The 22,633-nt window shown below is 44.9% G+C and overlaps 1 protein-coding gene across 5 annotated transcripts; it reads right to left on the reverse strand.

The window, feature by feature from the left end:
- Window positions 1–256: 256 nt before the first annotated feature.
- On the reverse strand, window positions 257–22,362 carry Madm (MLF1-adaptor molecule). Of its 5 annotated transcripts, XR_013309126.1 has the most exons (15): window positions 21,998–22,330; window positions 19,878–20,000; window positions 19,124–19,315; window positions 16,062–16,102; window positions 15,754–15,848; window positions 13,943–14,026; window positions 12,997–13,055; window positions 11,740–11,841; window positions 11,129–11,261; window positions 8,742–8,901; window positions 7,422–7,608; window positions 6,923–7,322; window positions 6,646–6,860; window positions 5,699–6,575; window positions 257–2,334 (listed from the first exon to the last, which is right to left on the reverse strand). XR_013309126.1 is itself a non-coding variant. In XM_077639772.1 (13 exons), the coding sequence occupies exons 1-13, from the start codon at window positions 22,127–22,129 to the stop codon at window positions 2,227–2,229; spliced, it is 1,536 nt and encodes a 511-aa protein (XP_077495898.1). In that variant the 5' UTR covers window positions 22,130–22,362; the 3' UTR covers window positions 257–2,226. The 5 variants fall into 5 exon arrangements, 2 of the variants coding, with proteins under 2 accessions (XP_077495898.1, XP_077495897.1); XR_013309125.1 differs by having other exon boundaries at window positions 6,646–7,322; XR_013309124.1 differs by having other exon boundaries at window positions 6,646–7,322; window positions 13,934–14,026.
- Window positions 22,363–22,633: the final 271 nt, after the last annotated feature.

Raw genomic sequence — 22,633 nt, forward strand, 5'->3', positions numbered from 1 at the left:
AAAAGAGACCCTGAAATTACTCTGCAGAAATTCCCTACAGTGTACCTCGTAGAGTTTTTTTTTTTTACATAGGGGTCCTTTATTGTCACAGCCACTAATTTGAACGATTTTACGCAGCCTATGTAGTTAATAGTTTGTGTGTATTCAGTCAGCCAAAGCAAATTCATCCACTAGCAGACATTTTTTTTGTTCATCAGCAATACCATACTGGAAGCACTCCAAAGACTCGGGACCATGACAAATCAAGCGCACAACGAAAATGTGAAGGCTCAAGATTTATTCTTAAAGACAAATGCCACGCAAATTCTATTCACAGAACAACAGCACAAAAGCAATACCAAAGAGACTCATGAACTGGCTAAAGTAAAAGTAAAATGACAAACCTTAAAAAGCCAGAAAAATCTGTGTAATGTGCCATTTAATATAAAGCCTGCATGTTGAGACTGTATCTCAATATCTTTAAATTATTCAGGAACTGGGCTCAAGTTGCCCAAAGAAAGCCTGCCACCTTTGATCATAGCGGTAAATACACAAAACATGCCAAATTGATTAGATTCACACAGGCATATAGAGTGCAAGATATGGCAACAGCTGTGGCTGACGGTGAAAAAGCACTGTTTTGATTCTAAAAAACTTTCCCCTTGGAGGAAAGCAGCAGCACCAAGGTTGTAGATTTCTAGCACAGACAACTTTTGAATTTTAAAATCTGCATTTCGACACTAGCCCTTGACATCGACGTTCTAGGACCAACATTCTCAAGTTTTTATTTCATATATATATACAAGATTACTCATTTTAAGCCTAGCCCCAAATGTAGGCGGTTACCAAAAACTTAAAATCAAATTTATAAACAATCGACTATGAACTAAATTGGGATTTGAGCTCTGTGCTGACCACTTGATTTCATAATACATGCCGAATTTGAATCATGCCCCATTTTTAGCACCAGTCAAATGGAACAGACTCAAGAGCAGATTTCACGTGTTCCATAAAAATACTGCCCTTTGCTTTTGGGAGCGGCAGTAAATAATGCCTCAATGCAGAACAAAGGTTAAATTGCTATGGTCCAAAAGTGACACATGATAGGAAACAGCAACTCACTTGGATGTGAGAAAAAGTTAGGGGATAGACAGAAAAGAAAAAAAAGGCCTTTTTACTTTTCGTACAAACGGCATTGTAAAAAGGAAAAGGGTATGCATGCTCAATCATCCGACACATGCAAGACCCCTGGGTTCTGTAACGCAAAACAGCAGATGAGAGTTCTATATTCTGCTATCCTGATGACCTTCGCATGGTTGCAGGCATGATAAAATCAAAAGCACCTTGTCGAGCAATTCGAGCCCACAGATCTGGTGAAATGTGAAGGACTACGCCTGTGCTAAACGGGCCCCTTTACGCAGAGAAAGAAACAAAAAAAGCACAAGTATATGAGGTTGTCACAATAAAAGACCGAAAACAGCGTTCTGTCAGCCTGCAAAGCATCTTGTACGCAAAATTCATGTGGCAAAACAAGGATGTCAAACAAAAGAAGAGGTGCGCCCATTCTATTTTGCTGCAGCTGCCAATCGCATTTAACTACTAACAAAGATCCCACATTGTTTGTCGACCACACAATGAGGACGTTCATCTGAAACAAGTTTGAAAAGGTGTGCTCAGAGCAACTCTCACAAACTAACGTAGTTTTCGGCAATTGCGCACGCACCAACATACACAGATGTTGTCCTGGCACCGGAACTGAGTCACAGTGCATTGCTTTCCATGAAAAGCAGGCAACAAACAGAACTAGTAGAAGTTCCTGCAAGAACACCAGTCTGGCCTAGCGTCCTACACTACACTCGACAAGTGCACTGTGTTTCACACCCCGCATATGCAAACTTCTGTACAAAACTCGACTGCTTGGCCCCGACTTGCTCCTTCTAGAGCCACCAGGAAAAAATAAAAAGGGGGGAGAAGTAATAAAGCCAGCAACAACTAGCACAAAGAAGAACAGTCTTGGACTTTGACCTCGCAAGGCAACTGGGAGCAGTCGACGCCGTCGCCGATGCCAGTGCAACCTATTGTCATTCCATGCGGGATCATGCGTAGAAAAACCGGCAGTTCCTCGGACAAGCACACACCCACACGGGAACACGCACGCACACACACACAACACCCTCTGTCATCATCCGCAGAGTCCACTCTAGATGGCGCCATGGCTAAAAGACAAGACAGCCCCTGGAAAGGAGGTCACGCAGCACCAATGGAGACGGGCGGGGCTCCTGGACTGGGAATGCCTGGAATGTGGCTCCGACTTAGCGTGTCCTGGATCAGAACCTCCACCATGTTTCTATCATCCTGCAAAGTGCGAGAGAGCTATTGTATGATAGGCAGTAACAAAGACGGCTTTGCATTTTGCAGGTCGCAAAGGTTGCACAACTAATTTCGATCGCTTCGTGACAGTTGTGGGGGAAAAATATAGTTTAGTGCAATCATTCACTGAACGATCTCTTGCACAAAACCCCTCAGCCAATCAGCACCATTAAAAAATTTGCCGGCAGTTTAGCATTGCTAAGCATGGAATACCGTATAAACGCGTGTAAGGGCCGCACTTTTTTTCCCAGATTCGGGGAAAAAAAAATTCTTTTTTTTCAAGTGAAAGCAAACCAAACTGGAATGCGCGGCATTTATTTACCGTTCAGGCATCACTCACGGAGTCTTCAGACTCCGAGCTGGTGCTGTGTTCAGGTAAATGTTCAGCCCACAGAAAGTCGTCTTCGGTCCCGTCTGAACTGTTTGAAATTCCGGTCAATTTGAAACTCCGGGTTACAATGTCGGTCGACACGGAATTCCACGCGGACAAAATCCATCCAAGCACAGTCGCGAACGGTGCCCTCTTAAGCCACCCTGTCGGCGTCTCGTCGTGATTGCCATCGGCCATCCATTCCGAATACTGCCTTCGAAATTCAACCTTAAAAGGCCGATTGACGCTTACATCCAGGGGTTGCAGCATGCCGGTGAGGCCGCTCGGTATCACGGCCATGTCTGCGTGGATACCGCGCAGGCGTTCCTTAACCCTACCCGTCAAGTGACCGCGGAAGCTGTCCAAGACGAGGAGCGATCGTCGGGCCAGCATGGCGCCTGGGCGCTTCTCCCAAACGCTTTTTACCCAGTCGAGCACAAGCTCATCGTCCATCCAGCCCTTTTCTTGGGCGCGAACTACAATTCCCTTAGGGAAAACGCTTTTAGGAATCGTTTTTCTTTTCAGGATGAGATAGGGGGGCAGCTTCCGCCCGTCCGCGGTGACGCACAGCATAACGGTACACCGTTGGCGCTCCGCGCCGGTTGTCCGCACGAAAACACTCTTCTTTCCTTTCAGTTCAACTGTGCAGCTCTCGGGACAGTCGAACCACATGGGGGTCTGGTCGGCGTTCGCTATCTGCGAAAATATATAGTTGTGCTCACGACGCAGACCGATGACATACTTCTGAAAGCTGAGCACCTTGTCAGTGTAGTCAGGGGGCAGCCGTTGGCACAGCGTGGTCCTTCGCCGAAATGATAGGCCCTTCCTCTTCAGAAATCTTCGTACCCAGCCGGCACTAGCCTTGAAGTCCTCGTGCGGTATGCTTTTAGCACGCGCCAAGGCTTGTGCCCTCACGCGCAGCATGTCCGTTGTCAACACGTAGCCGTTGTTCCGCACTTCCATTGAATAGCATAGCAGCTCTTCTAGCTCAGGAAATTTGCATGGCTTGCCTCGGAAAGCGCGCTTTTTGGAGCTGGTATTCTTCAACGCATCCCTTTGTCCGCACCACCGTCGGACACACTTCTCGTCCACGTCATATTTTCTGCCCACGGCACGCTTGCCGTGTTCGAGAGCGAACTCCACTACTTTCAGTTTAAAGCCCGCCGTGTAGCTGTTGAGGTGCTTGCCCATCGTGCAACAGTGACAATGCTCGGAGGCAGTTCATGAAAAAGTGAAGAACGACAGCGCACGAGAGCAACAACTATGCCGAGCGACCACACTAACACAACCACCAAAAAACGCATGCTTTGACAGCCAGAACAGAACAAACTTAGACCTGGCGATACCGATGCCGATACCGATAGCGGAAGTACAGTAGCAGAAGCTCGCGGCAGAAGAAAAGATGATTATGATGACCCGCGCCCTCGGGCGCCATCCATGGGCGGCACCTCGAAGCTCCTGTGTACATGTATTTCGAAGGCTATTCTTGCGTGTTTCCTGGAAAGTTTGGGTGCGGCCCTTACACGGATTTTTTTTTTTTTTCAAATATTTCCTTTGGGAATACGGGGTGGGGCCCTTACACGGGTGCGGCCCTTACACGCGTTTATACGGTACTGTGCGGAAGCAGGTTTTTGCACGTAGACACCAACGCCACGTACAATTGCGCTCAGTATGAGCTACACCGTGCCAGTGCCCGGGCAGGCGCTACCGCGGTGTAGCTCATATTGAGCGCGATAGTACATGGAAGCCCAACCGAGGTGTCTACTGACCCAGGGAGCCAGTTATGTGCATTTTCTTTCCTTTTGCGGGTTTTTCACACTGATTAAGTTGATGAAAACGGCGACGACGTGCAATGCACAGCGCGGAAGTGTGTTGCAGTTTAACACGAGGCATGATCGGATGTGGTGGTAGCATATGTAGTGCTCTCGTGCAGTGGCCAGCGAAGCTGATCTGCTCGCGCCACTGCACGTTCGAAACCAGTCGCGGCATTATTTATTTTATTTCTGCAGGTGTCATAGAGGCTTCAGACAGACGCCGGCGTTTCCAGGATTGCCAGTGAAGCAGTGCTTTTGCACTGAAAATTATGAATCAACACCCCCTGTTTATTTCCATCCATCTTGCTGTAATGACAGCCTCCAGTGTTCATAGTTTTTTAGCACATGCTCCACAATATTGCTGGGAAGACTACATTGGTTTCATGAATTCTCAGCAAATAATGCAGTTGAATCCAGCTGTTACATTCCCAGGAGCTACATTTTCCTGGCTCCTACATTTTAATGAGCCAAGCTGATCTTAACTCTCACTGAAACCCACGCAATACGAACTCTGCTTTCACATTGCAACTGTGGCAGCTTTCTTGCCCAGTATGTTGCAAATGTCACCTCACAGTACTGCTTTACCCTGTGCCGGCATTTTGACACCTTACATTAAGTGTGTGCGGAACAGCTATGGCATGCTGGCCAACATAGAACTCCACGCTCCATTGGCACCTGACCACCAAGGCGTTTGGTGGCTTCCAAAGCATACTGCGCCCATGCCACGCACGCTTATAGGTGGTGTGAATTTTTGTTGCGGCTGGTGTTATAGTTTCATATCGCCACGGTGACATGAGCACGAACGACCGAAGGCACGAAAACAAAACTACGCCCCAGAAGATTGTGCGAGGAGATGCGGTTGCATGGGTTGGGCTGTTTCTATCATCTTCCTTTTTCTTGTCACCCGCAGCTTAAAAGATGCAATTTCTAGATTTCATTAGACCGGAATTGTGTAGGATTAAGGCAGCCACTGCGAAAACATCGCAGAAGCGCACGCGTGCCACAACTTGTACACTGTGTTCACTACAGCCTTTCGAGTCTACGACTGCTTTCTGCAGCCACAGTAATGTAATTCTACATCATTGCATTCTTTCACTCCCTCTTTCATCCCTTGTGGGAAGGAATGAAAGAGGAAGCCAGCTACAAGGATGTGGAACATACTTACCTTGTTGATGAAGCCATAGTGAACAAGCTCCGTCGCTAGCACCGAGGGAGTGTCCTTTATGGAGAGCTCGCACGTCAGCTGCCGATTCATCTTGTCGTCCATTCGCAGCAGGAGTGTCATCTGTGTCATAACAGTCATAACAAAGGCCACACCTGGTATTTACTACAGCATCACCACGTTAAACAAAATCTATTCTGTGCAACCAACATCAAAGGGAAAATTGTACTCACTGCCTTGAGCTCTTCGAGTAACCTTTCAAGAGTGACCTAGGTGTGCCTTTTCTTTGTCACCGCAAAAAAAAAAATTTCTCTTTACAAGCTGTTATGATGTAGCAAAAACGCAAAATGAATCTGTGAAATGGGTTCTAGTTCACTGAGCTCAGCTTAAAATTCCAGAGAATTCAGCCGATAAAAAAAAAAAACTGAAGTGCTGCCTTTTGCACATCACAAACTATCCCAATGACCGCCAACACAGAATTCAGCCCCACAGGCTAAAGGTACACACGGCCATTGTCTTGATTACAGTAAAATCTCGGTGATACGAACACGGTTGATACACATTTCGTGATGATACGAATCCGTAAAATTCAACAGCCGGAGTGCACTGTGCACAGCGTGCGGAATTCCGGATGTTCCGAACTCTCTCCCGCGCCACATCAGCTCATACGAACACGCGAGCCGCGATCACACCCTCGAGCACTAAGCGCTGCCCACACATCGCCGATGTCGCAATCGGTAATCGTGCGATGCGCACCTAAGTCTTGAATGGTGGTGCGCTGCCCTCACATCGCTGAAATTGCGATCGCTAATCGCACGGTACACACAGTGAGCGGCTGCGCGCAGCACCGACATCGCCGAAATTGCGATTGCTAGTCATGCTGTATGCACCGCGAGCAGTGAGCAGCAGTGCGCGGCACTCACATCACTGAAATCGCAATCGCTAATCGCATGGTACGCACCGCGAGCAGTAAGCGGCCCTCACATCGCCGAAATCGCGATTGCTGATTGCACGGTACGCACTGTGAGCAGTGAGCGGTGGTGCGCAGCCCTCCCGTATCACCGAAATCGAGATCGCTAACTACGCTGTACACACCACGAGCAGTGAGCAGCAATGCGCAGCCTTCACGTCGCCGAAATCGTGACCGCTGATTGTGCGGTATGCACTGCGAGCAGCAAGCGGCCCTTACATCGCCGAAATCGCGATTGCAGATTGCGCGGCACGCACCGCGAGCAGCGAGCGGCCCTCACGTAACCGAAATTCATATTGCTTACCGAGCGGAACGTACCGTGAGTAGCGTGGCTGCATGGCCACGAAAAACTCCCGTCAGCCGTAAACAGATCTGCGTGCATGCAATTTCTATGCTTCTGCATGTGAATTTTGTTTGTTTGGATGATACAAAATTTCGCAAGACACAAATTGTACAGCGACCCCGTGAGATTCGTATCACCGAGACTCTACTGTATATATGCTGACAAAAATGCTTAGAAACATAAAAATTCAGTGCCCACTAAGCAGTACTTGTCCACAAAGCTAAGAATGATAGAAAATAAGTTTTGCATTACATTACAGGTGTTCTCAATGAAAAATTTGTGTATTTCAGTAGTGTTGAACTTCTTCTCACCCTCTGCAAATGCCAATGAAAGAAAGAAGCCAGTTAATGATTGTAAACATGAATAATGAATTCATCCAGTGAAAAGAAAAACATCGAGGAATCGAGACTCACCACGAAGTTTTGAGATTCCTCTTGCTGCTTGATGTTGCACATCATGTTTATGATGCGGCGCGTCTCGGCGTCAAACGGCTCCGGCGACGCAGACTGGACAGACTCTGACACCTCTGGTGACGACGCCCGCGGCCTCACGATCGGCTGGTGTGACATGACGAATGCCGTCAGAGGATAGATGCCATTCCTGGGCAGCCAAGGAAAATAAATGAGCAGCAAGCTTGAAGAGGGGGAGCAGGGTACGGGCAGTACTAAGCATGATCTTACAGAATTTAAGCTCTGAAAATCTTATGTACACACTGCTCTGTTCTTACTAAAAGCACATTCCAGACAATGAAGCAAGATTAGCTACAACAGCAAGAAAGTACAACAAAGGTCTCCGAAATGAAAATGGTTTTTTCACACGCTGAAAAATTTTAGGCTGCACAAAAATTTTGAAGGCTAATACTAAATCTTTTTTTATCATTTATGCTTTCATTCATGCCAATTAGAGCAAACTTCCTTTGAAATTAACAAGACAGAACATGGTAGATTTGATCAGCTTGTAAAAGAACGGTTTAAAAGAACTGCAAGAATATCAAGCTGCGTACCACAGCAAACCATCGTAAATGAGGAGTGAGATTAGAATAAATAAGAAGGAGTTGATACAATTACATGAAGCCTCTTAAAAGAAATATATCTTCAGGTATCATGCACAACACTCACAGTCAATCATCCCACTGTCACCAGTTTCAACATTTTCTAAAATAGCACGTTTTCTTTTTTTTTTGCTAAAGAATGCTCAAATTTTTCATCTTTATAAAGAAACTGTTGCCATGCTTTCATTGGAACGCTAGTCAGAGAGGCACTACGAGAGTTCATATTAACTAACGCACCCAAGTGGCACCTGTTGACTAGTTTCTTCTTTTAACACAATAGCGTTAAGGAGCTCGTGTTGCCAAAAATCTGGCAACATTGACCGTAGTGAAAAAACCCCAGAAAATCCCTAGAGAAGCAACTTAGGAGGCAGGTGGGCTACCTAGGTTACATGACCGTGCGGCATCATCACAACCTGCCCACCGGATTGTGAGCAAACTCCCCATCGTGGCAGGTGGCAGTTAAATTAATGATTGGTCGCTTGCGAAGAGCAGCCTGGGTTGCACAAGGCCCACCAGTAAACTGAAGAATGATCAATTCTGCACACATGGGAATTAACCCATTACGCTATCGTGTCATACCCTTAAGTGTCCCCTCCAATTTTTTCCATGCTCCCAACCAGAAAGTAACTGAATGCCCACGAACACTCTGTCCAGTGACCTTCAAGATGTGTACCAGACGCACCTAACATCTTCAAGCAGTTTCTCCAGCTCCAGCTTGGGCACCTCGTTCTTCCGCAGCTCAACGCCAACGCGGCCATCCCGGTGTGAAATCTCGGCCACAATGTCCGCCTGGCTGTACCTCGAAAGCACTGCTTCATCCGTCAGCTGGTCTGGATGATAGGCTGGAAGTGAAGGACAGCTTGACTTAAATCCATACTGGCTAACACTTAGGCAGGCCACCAAAAAGCAATAAAATGTCATGGAGAGGCAGGCCGTCAAAAAGCAATAAAAGGTTATGGAGTGGAACCCCTGCTTTCCATGGGATGCCATCTGAATGTCAAACTGACACACCAGGAGACCATCACCACCCGCTACATCTTCTCATTAAGCAAACAACTGCAAACTTTTTTTCACAATTATGGTACTTTTCATTATGCATGCTTAAATACAAAGCTTGCGCTAATATTCGATAGTTCTGAATATTTGGTCCAATAGTAAAGTATTCGATATTCGATTCTATCCGAATGTTTGGCATTTGAAATTGCTAATTAGAGTTCGTTTCATGTGAACAACGTTCCTGGAACGCTAGCTTTATGTGGTTTCGGCTCAGCGTACCTCCAGGATGGCACCGTGGTCCGCACTACCAAAGCCCCGAGTCCATGGACACTTCCTAGAAGCTGGTCCGCACGTGCATACGGCAGCACAAGCGATCAGATGCGAGCGTGGCACCCAGATCTGAACCTGCCAAGTGTCTACGCCCGTGGTACCCGCGGGTGCACTACGCATGCATTGGGACCGGCACGGCGACGTGCGTCAAGTGGGGGACGCACGACTCCCTCGACTTCCAAGGAACGAGTCTGAGCTAACTGCATTAAGTGCGATGGCATGAGCAAAATAGAGAGCTAGCGAAGGCGCATGGAGATGGATGCCCCTTTCCGACGTCTAACACGGGGTGGCACTGACTCCGCAGGTGTGCGGTGCGTACACATAGAAAGTGTCCATGGAGTAGTACCACTTAAAAACAACAGCTGCTTAACGACGCAATCGTAATGAAGACCAGCAGTTGGAGGTCCCACAAACAGGTCCCACACCCCATAAATGCAGCGGCTCCATATGCAGATCCGTTCTCCCAGTTTCCGATGGCCCTTTTTGCAGAAACTCATCACAGCTTCAATAAGTGTGACAAAGCTTCAATGGACTGCTTTTTTTTCATGTAATGATCTTGCGTGCTGTAAAAACTATGATCTTGAGAGTTCCTCCTATAGTGCCATTCAATTCTTTTTATGTGCAATTAGTATTTTAAATATTCGCTTTGAAATTATTCGAAAAAATTAATATTCACTTCCAACAAAAAAAGAAAAATGCACTACATATTCTTGCAGGCCTAGTAAACGCTTGACAGGAACATATAAAGGTAGGCCTACCACGGTTTTCCAACTATGCATTCATGCACTCCTTATTACTAAGCCTCGAACTCCACACAATTAAATGAGGCACAAGCCTTCTTGCACTGCTTTCTCATCGCTGTTTCAATAACTAAACACTAAAAAGGCACGACAGTGATATGTTCAAACCTCTTTTTCTAGACGAACTGGTGCTGCAACATAAACTTTCTATATCACATGGAACTCTGCTAGCAAGTATGACAAACCTCGTGGCAACTAGCTAGCGATTTGGCTTGGTTTATGGTTTATGGGGGTTTAACGTCCCAAAGCGACTCAGGCTATGAGAGACGCCGTAGTGAAGAGCTTCAAAAATTTCGACCACCTGGGGTTCTTTAACGTGCGGTGACATTGCACAGCACATGGGCCTCTAGAATTTCGCCTCCATCGAAGTTCGACCGACGCGGCCGGGATCGAACCCGCGTCTTTCGGGCCAGCAGCCGAGCGCCATAACCACTCAGCCACCGCGGTGGCTGCTAGTGATTTCAAAAGCTTGCAACGTCAGCTGTTTATGGTCAAAATCGCTTGTGAATAACTTAACTGCTATTATCTAGCCATGCACTGTCAAAGTATTGCATTAACTAAGCATGACCTCACTTGCAGCTCGTGTGCATGGCACCATCACAAGGTGCCACAATTCTCTTCAGTGGTGGGATGACATTTTCAAGAAAACAAAAAAGACATTCATACAATGCGTTACATCATGAATATGCTGTTTCTCACAGGCAATTCAACCTCTACTCCACTTTAAGAACCCACAATTCCAATAAAGTACCAGCAGTGACCCACATGACTCCCTCCTTTTGATTTCCCTGCCAACTGTTGCCACCAATTCAGTGCCAGACTGGTAATACTAAAGCAAAGAAGTCTGTTACAGAGCAAAATGAGTGCTTTGTCAAAAACAAAGACCACATCGCAACAACTTTTGCAATGGATGGAAGACCCTCACACGGGGCGGCAGACTCACAGGCACTTTGAACAATGACGTGTGCTGCCAGGACCTGCAACGAGTGCACCTCGAAGATGACAGGGTGAAAGAGGAGCTCTCTGGCCGTCGGCCTCTCCTGGGGATTTTTCCGCAGGCACTTGCGGATGAAGTCCTGAAAAAAGATGCAGAACCGAGCAACCTTGACTCACTCCTGATCGTGTGTGTCGTCCCGGTTTTCAAAAGTCCAGCATCCTTTTTCACAATGCGAAAGGATGCAGTCTGCATTAGGGGAGTAATTACTCATTAGAATCCGCCTGAGTGCAGCCACACGAGCTACAAAAGCGATACCAAAAGTCAGACAGAAGTTATTACATATGGTATGGCTTTCCCTTATATGCTTAGCTGCTTAGCGTCCCTTTAGACTGTGCTTAGGTGAATGCTAATGGGGTAACCACTCCCTTATAAGAACTCTCCACACTGGGGGTCCCGTAAATACATGGGACAGAATGATTTTTCTCCGAATCGTTTTAAGCGTTGCCGACAGCCAGTGCTAGCAGATGACAAGCAGTTACTGAGAAGTAAATGTCATACTATGATGTCTAGCAGACTAGCATCATGCCAGATAGTCAAAATGAAAAAGAAAGCCTTACTTTTTGCTGAGGATTTTCTAAAGACTCGATTGTCTTGTTGACGACCTCCTCGGTGATTTGCGTGCCGGAATCACCATTTCCCGGAATCTCCAGAGCTGCCATCTAGTAGGAGAAACAGTGAACAGTTGTAACTGCGACGTGCATGATACTGAGTCTCGAAAGGATATGGCATACGTATACAAAAATGAAAGGACTAGAAAAGTAGACTTACCACGTCGCGGCAGAAGCCCTCAAACAGCACGCTACACTGTGTATACAGTGCTAGGCAGAGCTTCAAGCTCTCGCTCAATAGAAGCCAAAAAAAAAAAAGAGATAAATGCTGGACTTTTCACTGACCTTGCAAAGCCAAAGAATAGTTGCCGAGTGTTGAGAACACCTGCATCCTAAAAGAGTCCTCCCTCCCTTTCCTTTCCTAATGGCATTTGCGATAAACTTTCACTGGAATTGCCCCAAAACCAATGCGATGGGCAGAGACCCACAACATACTGGAGCCAAATGTGCACTGGTGCTGTTATCAAAAATAAAACAGCACACCAATGCGCACCACACCATTGTCAAAAACCAATGCGATGGGCAGAGACCCACAACATACTGGAGCCGAATGTGCACTGGTGCTGTTATCAAAAATAAAACAGCACACCAATGTGCACCACACCATTGTCATTTATTGCAGACGCCATTAGAAAATGCTATACTTTTCCCTCACTTTAAAAATAGTAATTAAACCAGTATCCTGTACCATTGCATATCTACGTTTACATTTAGTAAGGTGGCATAAACAGCACACATACACAATATAGAATCAGGCCAATTGCAATACGCCCACTTAATCATTTAGCCAGTTTCCACACAGTAAGAATTCTCCTCAGATGATGCACCTTTGTTTACCTTATTAATCAAATGTCACACCTTTGTCTTATTGCTAGCTAAAGCGAGTAACAGGCCACACCCCAAGCCACAGATTTTTTTACCCCTGTAGGGTGGACACCCTAACAAATGCACGTTCCAACTGAAATTTCCTCTTAGCTTATGCCGATGAGGTATACAGCATTATCTTTCTTTCTTTTTTTTTCACAGCCAACTTCCACCGCATTAATGGCACAAAGTTGTTAAAAACTATGCAGAAAACTTCCGCAGCTTTTCTGCACTAACATAGCCATAGCAGCTGTACAATTGGAGCCCTGCATACCCTGCAGTCAAGTGCAGTGCCAAAGCTGAACTCTTCACGTGACTGAGCGATTTTGGAGCAGTACTCACCTCAAGGGCACACATCCCAAATGAGTAGATGTCCGCAGCAGGTGTTACGACAGAGGCAGCTAAAAATAAACATGAGAATGCTCAAAAAAGGGCAACACAAAAAACTAAAATAGAGACACACAAATGTAGTCAGTCAACTCAACTACCTCAGAGCAAGGCAGTTTGAAATTATGCTCACATAACATAGGCAGCCTAAAATGTTGGTGAAGTCGACGGATTTCGCTTCCTGAACTAAATGTCAGTCAGCTACACATGTAAAGCGACCCATTAAACAATCACGCCACATGAACAAGAACCATCTCCATTCATAAAAACTTGCCTCTATCCTTTGTTTTTTTTTCTTCCTAAATTGCAAGTTCTGCACAAGCAAAGACGTGGGTACTATTCAGAGCCGAGATAATCGAGCAAAACTACATATGTGTTCGACAATTGTTTGCATAGTTTTTCTGACTACACTTTACTTGTTGGCGATTCCTACGAAATTACTTGCAGTAAGGTGAGAGTCACATATGAGCCAGCCAGAGCAGTAATGTAATTACAACATAACACAAGGAATAGCAACACTACAAATGTCAGTTCTGCTCTTGTAAGCCAACATGCTCGTCAGACTTCTGGTTTCTGTTGAACTCAACAGTCATTGATGGTTTGTCAGCAGTTTGCAGCGTGCACCACACAGCTACAGCTCAAGTCAACTAACAATGGCAGTTGAAATAAACTGTGTAGAAGGAGTATTCGAAAAACTGTCGGGCATTAATGATCACCCCCCCCCCCCCCTAGAAAAAAAGGAGTTGGAAAAAGAGCGAGAAGACAGAAGAAAACAAGTGGACAAAGAAGGTGAAAAATGTGCAAGCATGTAAATGCAAGTCACAAACGGACAAGAGTGGAAAGGCAGAAAAGAGGGAGAAAGGTAGAAAGCGGCACAGTGCCAGACACGTACTCAACTTACTTCCATACTCGGGTGCCACAAAATGCACATTCTTGATGTTTTCCCGAAAAGTTTTAACGTGGTGGTTGATTGCATCAGGTGCCACTGGAACGAAAAACAAGGAACAAGTTGCTAAAAGGGAGCTTGGCCAATAAACAATGCTACCGGTGGCTGACACAGGAAACACTGAAGTGATGCTGATACAAACAACCTAGTCATTACTTCTTCCGACATCACCCTCAAATCACGGCTCGGCTCGGGAAAATAAGAAATGCCTTTCCTTGTTTTCGATGAAATAAAAAAAAAACAATTATTCCAAGTAAAATACATTCACATGGCAAACATTCTGTGCCAGTCCAACTTCCAGACTTTTTATTATGCTAAGTTGCTCTATATATTTATGCTATCTGCACAGCTTTCCTCTGTTGTATATTCTAAGAATTCCCAAGCCAGTGCATACCTTTCAGACTCAACCGTGAACCACGAATGCTGTAATACTAATAATGAAACGCCATCTAGCAAGTGCAGACTATTTTGAAGGCTAAGTGAAAGGCCTCAGTGGTGTGAATTAAGTATGAAGCACATTTATGTGAAGAAAATTACGTAACTATTACTATCCGAGAGCTCACATAAGTGATAACCTCCTTTCTGGCAAGCTTGAAATCATAACAATGCTATCAAGCACTGCAATATGAATGCATGGGTACTCCATCTTCTCTAAGCAGCATATTTTTTTCTTGTGCACACGCTAGACATCTTAAGTACCAACTGATACACCGATCCGTATTTTTAATCTGATTGAATCATCACTTTGCAGTTAAAAAGGACAAGCAATTTTGCCTAGCTTCTGTTTCCCATCCTGCAACACCCGGAAATCAGTACTACAACCTTCACTTATACACCCATTTGATCCTTCATATACAACCTGCAACTCAATGCTGGTTTAAGAACCTGGAAGAGCAGAAAAAATATCTAGCACAAAAGGGCAGACATGTCTGGTTCATGTATCCAAATGCCTGTTCATCCTTTCCAGTCTACATTCTGGACAACTGGTTCTTTAATCACTGAGGCTGCTCTGAGCATTCATACCCTGCTATGTCTTTTTAATATTACTATGAACACTCACTTTTAACACCCAACGATACTGTCAACATCACAACCTTAGGCAATAAATAGGTGTGATGTATTACAAGCACCTTTTTTTTCCTCCCTCGAGAGTGCTATATAATCTGACGTGCCCAAGCACATATAAAATATCACACCATGCAACTTGGTTACCAAATGTTCCAGGATTATTGTTTTGGTCTAGGCTTGCATAAGTGCCTAAATTTGTGACACGTAGCATTTGCTTAAGAGTTTGTTCACCAATTTTTCTAAGTTGCCCCCCGCTCCCTTTGATGCACGCTTTGTAAATCTACTCCAAACAAAAAACAAAAACAGCCTCCATTATTGTCAAAAGTGGCTGTCTGTATGAAATGCTCAAATAGGGCAGTCAGTGTCACTGCTAAGTCAACGGAAGGGGACACAGCTGTGGTACCTCCTATATCACCGTTACATGCCTACTGGAGCTTCTGCAGTAGTACTGCTCCGAGGGACAACCACCTGTATTGTGCTTCACTTCTAATCAGCAGGAAGCCAAACTGACAAATGAAACAAAAGAACATTCTTCGGGAAGAATTTTACAGTTGCTGAGACAAGCAGAACTAGAGCTCTGCTGTGTACTTAGCTTCAGCTTCATTCAAAACATGCTCTCAAAGCATGCAGACTGCCATTTCCAAGCGTTTCATGGATGAAAAAAAAAACCAAAAACAAATAGGTAGGCTCCAGCAAACCTGATCCAATCTTGATAAGGCCATTGTGCTGGATGAAAATGGTGTCACAGGTCATGTTCCCGTGCAAGATGGGTGGCGAACAAGAGTGGAGGTAACTGTCGAGAGAGAGAGAAAGGTGGAGGGGAAGGGGGAGGCGAAAAGACAGCGGTGAGGTGCGAAAGGGCCGCTCGCCACAGCGCCTTCGGGCCGGCCCGCAAAAGAGAGCGAGGCACGGCCCGTCAGCCAAAAAGACAGGCAACGGTCACCGGACCGAGCAACAGTCCGGCCGCGCGTTTTTTTTTTTAAGACATCAAATGCTGGGACCACACCTTAGGGCGGAGAGAATCTGGTTGCACCATCTCTTCCATGCCTAAAACAAAAATTGCAAAGGTGATGACGCGTGCCGACGACAGGAGACACACTTGCAACACATGACGGCGGCGAACACAAGTGGTGAAGAACAACAACTCGGGGAAGACTGGACCACACTCTTTGTGCCGGTCAACAGAATTAGCATTAGGGGCAGATTTTTTAAGGAAGTAAAAAACCAAAAATTAGCCAAAAATACTGCACAAGCAAGAACGCCTCATGTAATGCTGCCCCAAAAGTGTAAGCAGATTCAAGGTGTGAAATTGAAGACGTTATACTAAAGCTAGCTGCAAGCAAACTCGCCTGAAGGTGGTTGATGAACTGTAGAATATTGTGCTGCATTTTGCGAACACTAGAAGTTGATATAAAATTCTTCCAAGGTTGTTAAACCTGTCCAAGGCTAGCGAACGAAGTGTGGTCAGTCTCCAGGGCAACAAAGGCAGCAAGCTGGTTTGCGATCAACATGAATAAAGCACCCAAAGCTATCAGTATATCTAGAATGGCTTCATTTAAGGGCCAAATTGAGAGTTCAGTTACACTTAAAGCATGTCAGAATTAAATGACCGAAGAAAGGACTTAACGGCAACTTTCTTAAGAGCCTGCAAGACAAGCTCCCAGGAGTTCCAACACACGCTCTTGTTTGACTATTTTAGTCTAGCAACCTGGACTTCTTTTTATACTTTTTGCCAGAGGAAGGCTTTACATTTCTAAGGCTTGTGAATGCATCACACCAATGTCGCTGAAAAAATAACTTAGGAACAAATTCATTGTGCTTGTATTCCGGAAAACCAGCACAAGAAATGACATACTGTCTGCACGGTACTGTCTGCACGATTCTGAAATGTCCCGCACAAAATAATGATATTGAAATCTGTCTAAAAGTTACACTGACCAATAGCAGTACCAGTAGTGGATGCCACAGCGTGATAACTAAAGCCTTGTGAACATGCTTACAGGTCGTTCATGTTTGACGCAAACAAGCTTACCTGCTTTGCAGCTCATTCCGATCAGACCTTTTGAAGCCCGTCCTCATTACACTTTACAAAATAACTAATACATAATGCACATAAAATAAAGGCCTCTGGAGGTAGCTCCTACCGCTGTTGCTTAGATGAGCCCTGGAACATGCTTGGCTGGTAAAACAGCAAAATAAAAAGATTTGTTATCTTAAAGTCCTGCCCTTCTTGCCCGAGACAATATGAAGAACTCTTGCACTACAGGAACACAGGTGAGATGCAGCAGCAGGGTCACATGAAATTTTGTAGCCTACTAATCCACTAAAGTATTATGCCTTTCAGTCACCGATACCAGCCTAATGCTAAAAATTGTAAAAAAAAAAACCTGTTATTAAAGTAAGCAAGAATGTGATTAGCCACACAAGTAACCAATGAGTTTAAAGAGGAAAATTCACACTCGAGTATAATCTCCTACTTTGCTTCAGTAAGCAAGAAGACATTTCTAAAAATTTTGAGAGCCAACGACCCCCTGAGAAAATTGAGACCAAAAAAATAGAGAGAAAAAAAATTTACACGCATTCAGAGCATGCAACATTGAAGGCCACGGCTAAAACACCTATCAATAATTCCCCAGTTAGTGTGACAGTAACACCAATATCATATGAATCCATCCGCTTCCACAGAATGGAGCTCGGAGTTTTCAGGCCACCGCCATCTAAGTAGAGTTAGACATTAGACACACCTTCAATGAGGTCGTTACTAGAGCTATCATTACTACTGGTGACATCATCATAAAGCCGAAAAAGGGCATGTTCTGAATAATATTCACGGAGACAAAAGTTGTCCGTTCACCTCAAGCCAGTTATTCTAGCTTACTTAACAACAATGGCAACATGACCGCATGTCGCTTTCGACATGCGACCTATTATAACACCATTGAGTAGTTCACAGCCGTGCCCATGGAAAACCCATACAGTAACTAAGCACCTCACAAAAGAATAAAGTTTTCTTAGGAACATAATGCGCTCCACGAGAAAAGGCAAAAACAGCATAGGTATTCGGACGATCACATTATACTGCACTACTTTTTCCTCTGTCCAGCATAAAGTACATAGTGCCCATAATCTCATGCCTGCTTTCACTACAAATACTCAGAGTAAGGTCTGATCCATCTTGGAACACATCACACAGTTCAGGTTGGCGGAACAGAAGACACTACAAATACGGAGGCATTCTCGACACAAATGCTTACGTAGAAACTGTAAGTGAACGGCATGTCAGCATACAGAGGGCAGCAGCACAACACAGTATTGCATCAGTTATATATCATCAGTACAAAGGGCAACCTTTCCTGCTTCATTTCATCCGTGAAGTGCAAGGCACCATAACATCAAAACATGTGGGCCACTCAAATCTCAACAGAGAGCGCAACACGTGTGGAATGCACGAGGCTTTGTGCAATTTGTACAAACTGGACGTGTTCAGATCAAGTAACGAAGATACTGCTCTGTTTTCTCAAATGCAAACCGAGGGCCGCAGAAAACCAATCATTGACCTGCTACACGCCAGACACCTTAGGCAATTCTCTGCAAAAAAACTGAATGCAAAGAACAATTAGGAACCAATTTGTTTCAAATGCAAGGTTGTAATGCCCCAGGCCTTGAGGGTAAAATAAATAAATAAATATAAATACTGAATATGGTGCCCACACTCCACTGTGAAAGGAAGGCAGAAAAGAGAAATTATCACATAAGAGGGCGCTGAGAACGGCAGCAGAAACATTAAAATATAAGAAAAGACAACCGATAAGCCAATGTCTGACTCGAAAATAGATTTATGCGCAAAACTTTCTTGCCATTAATCCCACACGTTCAATGTCCCCTTAAAACAAACAAGTCAAATGGAGGGCTTCCAATCTTATATTGTGACGCAGACCGCTTCAATCTTACTGTAATTATCTCGCTTCTACTGCCCTTTTCAGGCGCCCGTTCAGATATACTCCAAATCTGCCACTTCAAGTAAGCTACAAAAGCACACCACAAAAATGTGTTTGCACAAGTTCGTACCTGCAGGGGAAGTTTGATGACATTGCGTTTTGTTTTCTTTAGGAACTGCTTGAGCGACCCACTGGACATGTACTCGGTGATGAATATAACCCGCGGCTTCTCCGAGTCCTTGTCCATCCAGTACTTGTGGATCTTGACTATGTTGGGATGCTCGAGTTGAGCTAGGCTGTCAAATACCTCGCGTATTTTCTCCTGCAATGCAAGCAAACAAGCACTCAAAAATCGATATCTGGAATGGTACTCTGGATGAAGTTTTTCTATGCCAGCTGTGCAAGAACTGTCGAAAGATTTATTTGTAAAACACTAGCGCAACATACAATCAAACCTGAGGTGCCATGACAGTTTCAACATTGTTAATGCGCAGAAGTTTCACATCCATTTTCGGTAAATATCAGCTCAATTGGAAGACTGAAGCCTCACCCGTGATTTTCGGCGAATTGTATGAAATTTGGCAGTCTTAATCTAAATTTTTGTTTCCATCAGTCACTAAAGTTAAGCTTATTTTCGCTGCACCAAACATTACTTGACTCTGTAAATCATTTGCTTATTGATAGAAGCAACGCATTCTCCATGTAGGTAGTCAAACAAGGGAACCAGTCAGACCTAAGTTAAAGCTTCCTCAAAATATATTTCACCAAAATTGTCACTCCTATCTGCTATTTTTGTGTTTGTTTGTTCGTACGTTATTTTTTTCAGCAGTAGCTGCACTGAAGGGCACTGGAGCATGATTCATTTCCATGAATCCCCTACCTACCTCTTTGGCCTTGAAATTTTTCCTTTCAGAAAACTTGACTTCATTCCACACAACCTCTACCCCCTCCTCAGTGTCCATTGCAAGGTAGGCAGCATCGATGCCTGGAATGTCCCGCTGCTGAACCTGAAAAACGAAAAGAAAACAGGTAAAAAGAAATTAATATTTAAAGGACTATAGGTGCCTAATTTTTACTTGCATATTTTCTTCTCTAAAATGACACATTCAATCAAATTTCTCCCATATACTGTTTCGGCTTCAATAATTGAACAACAGCTGTGACGTCAAAGGTCAGTATAGGTCACGCGAGGCATAGAAAATGCGAGGCATAGAAAAACTGTGATATAATTGCTCCTTCGTCATTTTAATTCACCACAATGCTAAAGCCAGTCTGTCTCAACAGCCAAAATGACAATGATTGAAGAACCGACAATAATATTGCAGTTTTTTCATGCCCCAAATAACCTATACTGACCTTAGACGTCATAGCCATCATTCATTGCTAAAACTGAAACAGTATGCGAGAAGAAATTGAGTTATAAATTATTTAGCGGACATAAGCGAATACTACATGGTGATTATGTATTGTAATGTCTTATGCATAGTTACAGGCAAGAAAACATGCAACTAAAATTGGGTGTCTATACTCCTGTGAAACGAAACATGCGATGGGCTACATTTGCAAGTGCCAGTGAAAAGAAAGAAGAATAAAATAAAAAGTGGGAGGGGGGGAAGAAGGGCATATCTAACTGAATGTGTGCTGACCACACACATGTTAAATGATAAATCTTATCAACAGCCTGGTCACACTAGCTGCAAAAGATTGTGTTGGACATCTCCAGCTCAGGATAAGTAATCTATGGCAGATTACTACAATCAGTGATACTTTGAAGAACATATGTCACAGGGTCTACTGATCAAGCAGCTGGTAAAGATTATGTAACTGCCTGGTAACTGATGATCACAGCAGCAGACAAGTGGACGTCTTAACAAGGATGTGAGGTGCACAGCATTCTATTTTAAAATTTATTCCTCAAATTAATTGGACTTAAATTCATTTGATCAATTTTTTTTGTCCAACCGCAATATCCAAGAAACAACACAGATGATGTCACTAAAGTCAAATTCGTACCCGACTAAAGGCTCTGGCTGACATATGCCGCGATGTATACACCGCTCACTGTACTACAATATAGTCGACAAAATCACCTTTGTACAGCACAGACGTCATTTAGTAAGTGGCCGCTTACGTAGTTGCAATACAGTAGAAAGGAATCGGCATAAGAAATATTACAGACCACGGCACATGCGTCAACCGCAGCAAGGACGGCAGCATGAGGCATGTCACTCACCAGACATTAAGCGCTTGGTGACAGGTGGTAGACAAACCAATAGAAAGTGCCAGATTTAAACTAACGTGGTCGTGTAGGCCCTGCCGAACTGTCGCGCGCAGTCCCGTTTTTTTCGTTTGTTTGCTTAGCTTTCGTCGAAACGTGCATCGCGAAGGCTTCAGTGCCAAACACGCCGTACGTCACCACAAGGGCAGACGACGCAGCCGATACATTCGCCCTTGCTAAACCGCGTTTAGTGAAGACGATATCTGAAGCCGTACACTACGCGAGGGAGCATTATCGCTCGACAGAAGACGCACCAGCAATCTACTGCCAACACGAATTCCCAAGCGTGTAGCGGTGCGCTCCGCGATAATTGTTTGTAAATCATTAACGAGCTCGACAGACAACGCAAGGGGAGAGGGGAGAGCGACCGTCGTCGACACCCCTGACGTGCGCCGACAATTCGCGCAAAGAAAAACACGCAAACAAGTACGGGCACAACCGTCTGGGCGTTGTTCCCAGGATGTTGACTCCCAAGTACACCCAAGTACACCCCCACTTTCTGGACACTGCCCGACAAATCCTGCCGCCGACCAGATGGCAAAGATAGGAAGAAAGCACGTCGTTGAGGCGCCAAGAATAGGCTGGCGAGCGATTTGTCAAAAGCCGCTCCGTTTTAGTGATGCCCTATGCACGACCCAGTTTTACTTTTCTTCGCTAACGAGAAAGTTTAAAAAGCCGGTCATCGCACGGTGAACGTAGAGCCGCGTAGGACATTGATAGCATTACCTCTTCTCTCCGTTTGAGCCATCGGCCGCAGGGACTCTCTTCTAGTACCTCGCTTTCGTCTTCCGAGTCGTCCCCGCTACCACGCTGTTCGTTGGATTCCTGGGGGATCTTGCCGTCTTTCGTGTCGCCCATCGCCGCAGCAGAAGGCTTCGTGGAAGCTGTATCATGCGGAACACATCGAAACAAAAAGCCTTGTACCACTAACAAAGGTTACAGACCGCACTCGACGAGGGAAACAACTCGGACAGCGAGGATACCAACACGGCAACCGTATCGCAAAGCACGTCCACACGCCATTAAAAAACACTTTCCGTCTGGTCGGAGCGTGCATGCGTAGGACTATTTCAATTGTGGCGAGTGGTAACACCTAAGCTGCCTAAGCCGCTAGAGAGCACCCAGACGATGCGAACAAAGAAGAATTTAAAAGTATTTGACTCGCATTGTTATTTTATTCATTCATTTTCAACACTTAAAACAGCGGGTGAGCACAAAATTTTACACTAAACACAATCAATATTCATTAAGTTTCATTTAATTTGACAGTAAACACAGCAGCTTCCGGCGCTAAAGGCAATGGATTTCCGCAAGCACAATAAGTACCTCATGAATGCAGTAGCAGCTAATTTTGCACCAAAC

The sequence above is a fragment of the Amblyomma americanum genome, chromosome 10 (assembly GCF_052857255.1).
Source record: "Amblyomma americanum isolate KBUSLIRL-KWMA chromosome 10, ASM5285725v1, whole genome shotgun sequence".
In the NCBI taxonomy this organism is placed as follows: Eukaryota; Metazoa; Arthropoda; class Arachnida; order Ixodida; family Ixodidae; genus Amblyomma; species Amblyomma americanum.

What these genes read in the sequence shown, in the direction of transcription:
- Madm (XM_077639771.1), bottom strand. Translation starts at nt 22,129, where the DNA reads ATGGGCGACACGAAAGACGGCAAGATCCCCCAGGAATCCAACGAACAG. An exon ending in TCATCAAACTTCCCCTGCAG is followed by an intron (nt 16,103 to 19,123) that starts GTACGAACTTGT and finishes TTTTTGTTTTAG; the next exon opens with GCATGGAAGAGATGGTGCAA. An exon ending in AGGAATCTCAAAACTTCGTG is followed by an intron (nt 5,819 to 7,421) that starts GTGAGTCTCGAT and finishes GTTATGACACAG; the next exon opens with ATGACACTCCTGCTGCGAAT.